Here is a 10456-nt window from a genome sequence, read left to right on the forward strand (position 1 = left end):
AAAATGAAAAGAAAAGTACCACATTCTCCACCATACTTAGAATAATATTATTGAAATTAAAAAAAATATGAAATGCAGAAAAAAGGTATGAAGGCACAAAGAGAATTTGTCATAAATAATAATGATTTACAATAAAAACAACAAAAAATTCTAACTATTTAAATAAAAATAACTTTGGCCAAAATCAATAAAAAAAAATGTAAGCTAATTACCCTTTTCATCTATATATTAAGTTCCAAAAATAAATTTCATCCTCGAAATTTTAAAAAGTTTAATGTGGTCCCAGTTTTTTTTGAAAAAAATTCAATTTTGTCTGAACTTTAAAATAATTCAACACGGTAGTCATAAACTTTGTTTAAAATGATTCAATGTGATCATAACACATATAATTCAATTTGCTGGACAAGATCAAGTAAATATGTTTTAATAAGAACAATTTAACATTTAACATAAAAAATCACATTTAATTATTTTTTTAAAAAAGTTAGAGATGTTGAACTTTTTAAAAGTCTTTTATACTTAGTACACGAACTAAAAGGATAATTAAGTAAAAAACTTAATAAATATTTATTAAAAAATAGTCGTTTTATTTTAATATTATATAGTATCACAAGTTGAGAAGAGAATACAATGAAAAAAAAAACATAAATTTAAGAATAAAATAATTTTTGAATTCCTACCGTTTGAATGAAATTTAAAATTATATAATTTAAAATAATTTAATTACTCCAATAAATTATATAAAAATCAATTTATTTAATCAAAGAAGATATTTGATCATAAATTATTTTAAATTTTATATAGCAATAAATCCCTTCTTCAAATTTCCTATCAAAACATACTATTAAATTTTAGATCTCCATATATATAAAAAAAACTGACAAATTACTTCTATTAATAACACATGACTAATACTGCAAAAATAGATAAATTATTTTTAGGAATACATAACTAATAATTTAGGTGTAATTAATTATGTATGATTTAAATATCATAAATTAGTTATTTTGAACTATAAGATTTTATATAAAAGTATGAGAAAATTTAAAATAAATATTAATAGATAATTTAACTTAGTATGGTTTTCAACGTGAACCACTAATTAGAAACGTGTTTTTTTGTTTTTGTTTTCACTTTCCAATCTAATGGGTTTTCGGATAACAGTTTGTTTTCTTGTTGTAAAAATTTAATTAATGTTTTGAGTTACACAAAATAAAATAGGCCAACCAAAAATTTGAAGCAATAGATAAAAAGATAAAAAAAAAAGAGCATGGAGGAAGACTTTCTACAAGGATTGACACAATCATATACCACAGTATTGTATTATTATTATATATATTCTTCTCATACCATTCACTTCTTCCACAATTACACCCAAACCCAATCTTCTTCTTCTTCTTCCTCTGCAAAACTCAACATTCTTCTTCCCACAAATCATCACACATTCCTCTACGTCCCTTCTCCACCCTCTTTCAAACGTTTTCCTTCTCTGTTTCTCCTTGCGCGATTAGCAGAATCCGAGATTGAGAACCTAACGGCGCCAAAATTGAAGCAGAGGAGGGCTAAATATTTGATCTTTGAATCGAGGGGCTTCTGGGGTGTGCGAGGATGAGGCTCAATGGAGAAATCTCAAGCGGGGAAGATGAAGAGGAGAAGCAAACGGGAACGACGACGTTTTCGGCACAGAAAGTGGTGGTTGGGTACGCCTTAACGTCGAAGAAGAAAAAGAGCTTTCTACAGCCAAGTTTCACTGGCCTTGCACGGTAACTATTCGTCTTTCTCCTTCATCTGCATGCATATTCATTTTTACTTTTCAATTTCCCCAAACAAAGGGACTTCATTCATTCCTTCATTATTTATTTATTTGGGTTTTATTTCGTTTTATTGTTTTGATCCTTTTACTTGTTTAGCGTTGAAGTAGCTTTTGCTTGCAGTGGTAGGGTTCACAGCCACACGTTGTGTCCCTGTCTGTGTAGTATGTAATGGTGGAGCAATTTTTGCACCATGCCTTATGGCTATCACTTTCGTGACTCGAACCCTGGCAAATGTGTTTTTATTTTTTTGTTGTTTCTTAAATTATTTTAAACGTACCCGTTTTGCTTGTGCATATCTGCTATGTCTTGTGCCTTTCTCTATTCTAATTTAAATTGGAATATTCCAACATTTATGCCCTACTTTCCTTTGGATTTGTCCACATGGACATCCCAAGGTCAAATCTTAGTGCATGGTTTTGTATTCTTAATTTGAATTAATTCAAGTTGCTTGCTTGTCTGGAATGTTAAAGTTACATTATTGTCCACTGATGTTGCAGTCTCTTGTCTGTTCACTGACAAGACTGCTGCCAACTGGGCATTAGAATGAGAGGAAATCGAATTACGTCAGAATGGCCTGTATATATTACCCCATTCAATAGTATTACTATTTTTATGGATTAAATTGCATTTTTATTCCTTACCCAAGTTCTTTAAAAGTTAAGCAATTAAAAAAAGTTTAAGATTATTATTTTTCATATATTTTAAAATAGTGTTAAGTTAATCTTGACCTTTATCAGTGAAGTTCAACTACGTAATGAATAATGAACTTTTTTTTGAGAAGTTATACTGTACAATATTGAAAGTTCCTATCATGTAACATATTTTATAAAGTTTTACAATGAATATTATGTAAAAAAACACTATTTTACATCAAGATTTGCTTGATATATGCTTTGAAGTATTTGAAAATAAAAACAATTTGATTATATTCTTATTTTTGCTCAATTTCCCCAAATAGGTTGTTATAATTCAATGATTTGGTCGACAAAAATGATATCACATTTCATATAAAGCTCTTTACCGGACCAATATGGTTATTTCCTATACTAGTCTTAACCAATTTCTCCTTAAAAGTATATATACAGGCAACATGATAAGATTAATACAAATCTTTTGCTTAGATAGTAAGGATTTGTTTGAGGTAATACAAATTTCGACCATTTGTGTGTGCTGTATGTACTATTACGATGAAGCATATTTGGTTGGTAGTATATCTGAATAAAATTACTAATAAACTCTTCTACTATTATCTTGACACTCTTAATAGTGATGTATAAAAATTATATCCGATGCAGGAACAAGGGGATATACTTTGTTGCTGTTGATCTAAAGAAGCCACTACCAGAACAAGGTCCTTTTGATATTATCTTGCATAAGGTTTGTGACATTTCTTTCAGCATTTTACGATTTACCGTTGTTTCCTATTCTCTATTATAATCTGACTGGGTATTTGTTCTTTCCAGTTATCAGGGGAGGAGTGGCATGAGATTATTGAGGTTTGTGGACTACTAACACTTCTACCCACTTCCACATTGTGATAGCAATCTTGCGCAGCTTTATTGTTTTTCTTTACACACTTGTGTCGCATTGCATGAAAATCGTTAGTATCTTTAGTCTGGGAGTTAAGCATGAAGTGGCGGTGATTGACTGGACAGCCAAATATTTTGGATTCTTAAAAGCTTATTATTGTCTGACAAAATTTGCAGAGTTCATGCTCTCCTCATCATGAATCATGATCAGATAGTTGAAATCAGTCCCCAAGTGTTCAAACAAGTGAGGATTTACTTTTGTGATTAATCTAAATAATTTGGTTAGGCATGGCTGGAGTTTGTTGCCCAAAGAATGAATTATTATCTGTATTTGTTATTTGTTTATTTGTTTCTTAGTTGAAAATGTTGTTCTTTAATACTTTTGCTATTGACTACCACAGTGCTATGCATGGAAATCAAATTTCTTATATAGGTCACACCAAATGCATCCATTTCATATGAATGTTTTTATCTTTTGCTTCTTCAGTCTCCTAACTGATGATATTGTTTCATGATTTCTAAACAGTCTGTAAAATTTTTATTGATGGAGCTCATTGGATCTTTCTTCTCCCTTTTTTAATTTTGAAGGATTACAGGCAAAAACATCCCGAGGTAACTGTCCTTGATCCTCCGGATGCAATTCAACACTTACACAATCGCCAATCCATGCTGCAAGATGTGGTGGATCTGAACTTATCTGACTGTCACGGTAACTCTCATCTGAAAGTTTCAGGATAGTATATATAATCAGAAGTACTAGAATCATCACAATGCAGTGCATCTTGCTCTTGGGTTGAGCTACTTACTATGTTTTATTTTATTTTTGCTTTTCAATTTTTCAAGCTGATTCTGTATTTCATGTATGGTAAACTAGGTTTTTACCCTACCAGTATCTGCATCTACGTATTAATTACTGTTGTTTTCCAGGCAAGGTTGCCATTCCACGTCAGCTGGTTTTCACAAAAGAGAAAGACCCCTCTAGCATCCCTTATGAAGTCACTAAAGCTGGGATGAAGTTGCCATTAGGTATGTATCTTTGTTTAATCTTTTTTTCCTATCTATATTTCTTGGGATGGATCTAACATGAACTATTGGATATTCTATTATAATGTTATGTTTTACTACCTGAAGTTTGTATTTAGCTAGTTGACAAATGCATGGTGTCTTATTACCCTTTTTTGTATTTTCAGTTGCAAAACCGCTAGTTGTGGATGGCACTGCGAAGTCACATGAACTATTTCTTGCTTATGACGAATTTTCTTTATCAGAGCTTGAACCTCCGCTAGTTCTACAGGAGTTTGTCAATCATGGTTTGTGAACTGAACCATGGACCATGATCTTTTTCTGTTCAATTTGCATTGCTATCTAATCTCTATTTTTTTTTTTTTGGTTTGTGGATTGATAATACAGGTGGTGTTCTCTTTAAGATTTACATTGTTGGGGAAACCATAAAGGTTGTGAGGCGTTTCTCTCTTCCTAATATCAGTAAGCGTGAACTATCAAAAGTTGCAGGTGTATTCCGTTTTCCCAGAGTTTCATGTGCAGCAGCTTCTGCAGATGATGCTGATCTAGATCCTAATATCGCAGGTAAGTGGAACATTTTTTTTAAAACCAATACTATTTATTACCCTTTTTATTTTCAATTTTTGGTGTATGCCAAAGGTGTGCTTATTTATGATATGGACGTGTCCCTAAAGCTTTGCAAAGGTCAAGTGAATGGTTGATACAATTAAATAGTGTATATTGACCATTACAGAGTGTATCCCATTGTGCAGCAACCACTAACTCTTTCTCCTCCATATTTCAAGAAGCCTTTATGTTGTCTGGTGATTGTTTGAGAGTTAGTACATGCATCTACGTGCTTTGACGCAATGGCTGGGACTAGTGTCTCATTTTTCTTCTGTGATATTTTTGTTACAGAACATCCCCCGAGACCTTTATTGGAGAGGCTTGCAAGAGAGCTCCGTCATAGATTGGTACTGTTGTCATTTCTTATTTTCTTCCTTTTGCAGTCATTTTTCATTTTCAGATGATATACTAAACCGGAACTGATTCACCATCTCTAGGGACTCCACTTGTTCAACATAGATATGATTAGAGAATATGGAACCAAGGATGTGTTTTACGTCATCGATATCAACTACTTTCCTGGCAAGTATCTCTAGCCATACACATTGTGTGTAAAAACATGTCACACTTGTTATGTCTCGATTATTTCATCCAAGTTTGTCTGTACTTTCTTGACATGTCATGTTAATGATAACTGTCATTTTTACGGTTTTATGCACTTCAGGGTATGGGAAAATGCCAGATTATGAGCACGTATTTACAGATTTTCTACTTAGCCTAATGCAGAGCAAGTATAAGAAGAAACTTACGACTTAAACTGGCGCATGTTAGCAGGCTCTGTTCTTACTGGTGGCTTTCTTACAACTTTATGCAAGCTGCTTTAGAATGTCAAAGAAGCCACCAAAATATTGGAAAAAAGGTTGAAATATATAGATGTCCAATCTCTCAATAAAGAGCGAAAAATGCTTTTATTGTAAGTTATATATATATGCTTATCCAAATTAATGCAAATTTTGGTGACGCCAAATAACTACCACGAGATTTCAAATTCACTCGCCAAAGGTCCGAATTCTTTATTTTTATTCCACTGGATAAAAAAGATATAATGCACCAAAATTTGGACGTTATTTTTCCTGCAATTTCATGACCATGCAAGTAGCCAATAAAAATAAATAAATGATGGTTGAAGTTTGACTTATTTATTCAATCGGTCTTAATTAAAAGTTTAAGTTTGGTTCATAAAAAATGTATTAGGTTTAAATTTGATTTATTAAAATTTATTTTTAACGTAAAGTTATATTATTTTCATTTTAAAGTTATATATATATATATATGGGATACTGTTTTCTTAAATATAAAACTTAACTCATTTAAATAATTAAGTCTGATAAAAAAAAGAATTTATTTATTTAACTTAACATTCGCATAATTAAAAATTCAAGTTGGAAAAGTTTACTAGTAGCTTGACACATTCTATATGCAACCATGTGATGTTAATCTAATATCAGATATTCAAATATAATTTTTCACATAGATAACACTAATCACGAACCTCAGTTGTCACTTCTTTTTCTCATTTTCTGCGTTATTGATATTTGACAAAAATGTATGTAATAAAATAAAATGGATTCTTTTTAATAAATAATGATGCTTGTATAAATGTATGTACATGGTTTTGATTTTTTTCATTACGTTCATCGTATGATTGAAAACATGGGCTTTTATTTTGTTTAATAAGATTAATTAATTGAATGGACCATTGAAAACATGTCACGCATTCAGGGCTTCAAGCCCATAGACCAAGTTATTATTGGGCTTACTGCGGTCCAATAACTAGCAGATTAAGATGTGGGACTATTGACACTCGTTATTTTATTAAATTAGTGTGTTTTGATTTTCATCTCTATTTTTTTTCATTTTTGTAAGATTTGAAATCACTTCTTTTAATTTTTATAAAATATGTGAACTTTGATTTCACTTTACGAGAAATAATTTTCATTATTTTTATATTTTAAAATTTAAAATAACCATTTTTAGTTCTTGATATTTAATTTAAGGTAAAATTTATTTTAAAAATTTAAAGTTTTTTCAGTAATACATAAGATGTTATATTACCACATTAGTGAGTGTTACTCATTTAACCTTTTTTATTCAACTGAAAATAATAATTGATGTTATATAACAGGACAGAAATTAATAATTCTTTTACAGGATGAAAATAAAAACTGATGTATTTTGAAGGGATTAAAAATATATTTATAATAAAATATAATTAATTTTTAAATTACGTAAAAAATATTGTAAAAACAGCTATGTTTCTATAAAACAAGCTTGTAAAAATAAGTTACTTGTAAATTTTAAAAAATAACTATATTGTGTAAAAATTGATTTTATCATTTTTTTTTCATTTGAATAATAATAATAATAATTAAAGGAAAACTCAATCAAACAAGAAACTAATTGTATTTGTAGAGATTTAACTTACTTTATGTTACACACTACATACAAATAACATTGTCTCTAAAAAAAAAATATAAGAGGATTTATTAATAAACACTATTGATACATTGTGATTCCTAACATAAATTTTAATAATAAAAAAACACTATTATACCTTTTATTTAGAAAATACAAATAATTTATTAAAAATAGTCTATTTAAAAAATATTTATTAACAGTTTCACTGACTACTAATAATATATAATTATTTCATTATTAAAATCATTAGTACCAGTTAATAAATACATATATTAATTAAAATTATAATTTTGTAAACTTACATTATTAATATATGCAAAGTCAATTTCCATAAATAAAATGTGTAATGACATATGCAAAAGTCAATTTCCATAAATAAAATGTGTAATGACATGACATATGTCAGCAATGTTTTATAATAAAAAAATTAAAAATTAAAAATGTAATATTTTAATAAATAAATAAATAAAATTTATATAAATGGAAAACATATAACACCACGAATAAATTATATAATTTTAAAATAAATATATTTATAAATTAATTATAACATATTTTAATAACAAATAATATTAATAACAAATTATAACATTACGGAGTAGTAAAAAAATGTCATTGCATTTTTTTTATGCAACTACTCTTATAAAACACAAGTATCGAGGTATCGAGGCATAGATTTGTAAGTGTAAAAAATTGAAAAGGATGATAATATTTTGAAATTTTATTTCAAAACAAAATATTAATATTTCTAATAATTTTTTTTAAAAAAAAATCCTTAATAAAAATATAAGTAATATATAAAATGTTAAAATAATTTTTAAAATTAAAAATTTATAAATAATTAAAATATTAATATTTATTAAAATGTAGGTTGAACATGGGTAAAACAATCATTTTTGAATTGAAAATAGCACGAATGATGTCTTTCATAAAGCAAGCCAACAACCGAACAAAGAGAAATAATTTTGCACTTTTATAACTTTTGTAACACATTTGAATAGAAAGAAGAGAAAAGTTTTATTTACACGAACACTAAAAAACACACATTTGATATTATTTATATTAAAACAATAATACTTTTAAATTAAAAAATAAAATAAAAATAATAAAATATTAATTTATTATAGTGTGAAACGTGTATTTTCAATGTTAAGGGTATTAATTAATATATCAGCATCTAGAAAGAATAATTTATACTTGTATACTTATTTTTTTCAGTGAGGTCTTTCTTTTAACATTAGTATCCTATTACATATTATTTTGTCTTCTCAACATATCATTTATCTCAGGGTTATTTTTTTTTATCTCTTTTTCATCCACGTCCCTTCATCAAGGAGAGGTCTATGTGATGATCAAGGTTCCTATTAAAAAATAAACTAAATAAATTGGGACAGACATATTTAACACTTTAAACTAAGTCATTTAAAAATAGTTTGACCCAAAACACAAATAAATAAGATGTAGTTTATTTAAACAATTAAAATAAATAAAAAAAACTACTACGGTAACTACGTAAAAAAAAATGAACATGACATGGAAGATGATGATGGTTGAAGAAATGTCTCAAATATCCGAACCCTAATGAATACTAAGCATGTCACACCATGAAATTAACTAGCTAAAACCAAGCTACACCGAAATCAAAATAAATAACTTGAATTTTTTAACAAGGCGTCACAGATGTGGATCCATTGAATGGATCAAAAGAAAACACCAGCAGGTGCAGGTCCAGGTCCAGGTGCATATCCTTCCATTTCCACGTGATTAAACCCATGGTGGCTTACGATGCTCCCATCAGGGAACATGAAGTTCTGAAACATGGGTGGCTGAATCAGGGGTTGGGGGAACACCTGAGGAGGGTGTGGATGATGCAGCAGATTGGAAGAGGAAGAAGAAGAAGAAGCCCCGGGTAAAAACTGACAAACCTGGTTTGTTGCAGTCTGAAGCATGGCCCTGTCAGCAAGACGCGCAACCAGTTTCTTCAGCTCCTCCAAGGCCGCCTTGTACTGCTCCACCTGGGTCGGGCTCATTTTCTCGATGGGCTGGGCCCACCATAACTGGGCCTGCGAGTCCTTCTTCATGCGATTCAGCTCCTCCCCGTGCTGCCTCCCCGCCTCCAATTGCGCGTTGATCTGAGTGAGCTGCGCGTTCAGGTCACGCACGTTGGCCAGGCGGTGAGCCTCGATGAACTGCATGGTGCCCATGTCCTGCGACGGGGCCCGCGCGAGGTAGCTGTCAATCACGGCGTCGACGTTAGGGTGACCGAAGGAGAAGACCTTCTCTCCGGGGGAGAACACAACAAGAGCGACGTCAGCAGCACAGAGAGTGCAAAGCTCACTGGCTTTCTTGAAGAGCCCGGTGCGGCGCTTGGAGAAGGTGACTTGGAGGTTGCTCTCTTTGCTCATTTTCTTCATCTCGATCTTCTGACGGCCGCGGCTTTTCTTTGATTCCGAAGACATGGCGGTGAACAGAGAAAAAAACAAAAACAATGAACGAAAAGGTTGTCGCTAGGCTTAGAGTACGATGTCGCAATGGAGAATGTTACCTTATATGGTTCATACAAAGGTTGCAAAGTGAAGGGGTGAATTTATACACATCTTGTCTGTGAAGGAACACATTCCAAACTACACCAGGTTCTTCACACACAATTGCTTTTCCCAGCATTCAAGGGGCTTCTGGATTAGGAGATTCTGAAAATCCCCTTTGCATGGAGTATATGGCAGGGAATTTAATGCAAAAGAAAAGGTCTTCTCCCAGTATTCCATGTTTTCCTTAATCTTAATCTTAATCAGAGTGTTTTTTTTCCAATAAGATGTAACTGGCTATTTTCAATCTAGGTACATGAATGAAGTACCAACAGATTTGAGAGGTGAGAACAGTGAAAGTCAAAGTGAGAGAGTTAAAATTTTAATGAGAAACACCCATTAGTGTTTTACCATATTATCTCATTTAACTTTTATTATTCTCCTATATTTTTCTTAAAAGAAAATAATCTAACTAATCATTTTCAAAGAAAAAAAAGTTTAAAAGAAGAATCTAATTAAAATGGCATTCATAGTATATCTT

General features: G+C 30.7%; 2 protein-coding genes across 3 annotated transcripts; one reads left to right on the forward strand and one right to left on the reverse strand.

Moving 5' to 3' along the window:
- The first annotated feature begins 1313 nt into the window (after positions 1 to 1313).
- Positions 1314 to 5960, forward strand: LOC137828424 (inositol-tetrakisphosphate 1-kinase 4). Of its 2 annotated transcripts, XM_068635000.1 has the most exons (11): positions 1332 to 1763; positions 3110 to 3191; positions 3278 to 3310; positions 3521 to 3587; positions 3932 to 4052; positions 4271 to 4369; positions 4534 to 4653; positions 4754 to 4930; positions 5264 to 5319; positions 5410 to 5494; positions 5637 to 5960. In XM_068635000.1, the coding sequence occupies exons 3-11, from the start codon at positions 3297 to 3299 to the stop codon at positions 5726 to 5728; spliced, it is 831 nt and encodes a 276-aa protein (XP_068491101.1). In that variant the 5' UTR covers positions 1332 to 1763; positions 3110 to 3191; positions 3278 to 3296; the 3' UTR covers positions 5729 to 5960. The 2 variants fall into 2 exon arrangements, with proteins under 2 accessions (XP_068491099.1, XP_068491101.1); XM_068634998.1 differs by lacking the exon at positions 3521 to 3587 and having other exon boundaries at positions 1314 to 1763.
- A 3109-nt stretch (positions 5961 to 9069) lies between these two features.
- On the reverse strand, positions 9070 to 9849 carry LOC137827982 (agamous-like MADS-box protein AGL62). The gene has a single exon (XM_068634367.1). It carries the CDS (start codon positions 9847 to 9849, stop codon positions 9091 to 9093), a length of 759 nt encoding a protein of 252 aa, XP_068490468.1. The 3' UTR covers positions 9070 to 9090.
- Positions 9850 to 10456: the final 607 nt, after the last annotated feature.

The sequence above is a fragment of the Phaseolus vulgaris genome, chromosome 7, assembly GCF_000499845.2.
Source record: "Phaseolus vulgaris cultivar G19833 chromosome 7, P. vulgaris v2.0, whole genome shotgun sequence".
Lineage (NCBI taxonomy): Eukaryota > Viridiplantae > Streptophyta > Magnoliopsida > Fabales > Fabaceae > Phaseolus > Phaseolus vulgaris.

Coding starts and splice junctions, on each gene's coding strand:
- LOC137828424 (XM_068634998.1), top strand. CDS start 1,609: ATGAGGCTCAATGGAGAAATCTCAAGCGGGGAAGATGAAGAGGAGAAG. Junction 4,370..4,533: donor TGGGATGAAGTTGCCATTAG/GTATGTATCTTT, acceptor TTGTATTTTCAG/TTGCAAAACCGCTAGTTGTG. Junction 5,495..5,636: donor CGATATCAACTACTTTCCTG/GCAAGTATCTCT, acceptor TATGCACTTCAG/GGTATGGGAAAATGCCAGAT.
- LOC137827982 (XM_068634367.1), bottom strand. CDS start 9,849: ATGTCTTCGGAATCAAAGAAAAGCCGCGGCCGTCAGAAGATCGAGATG.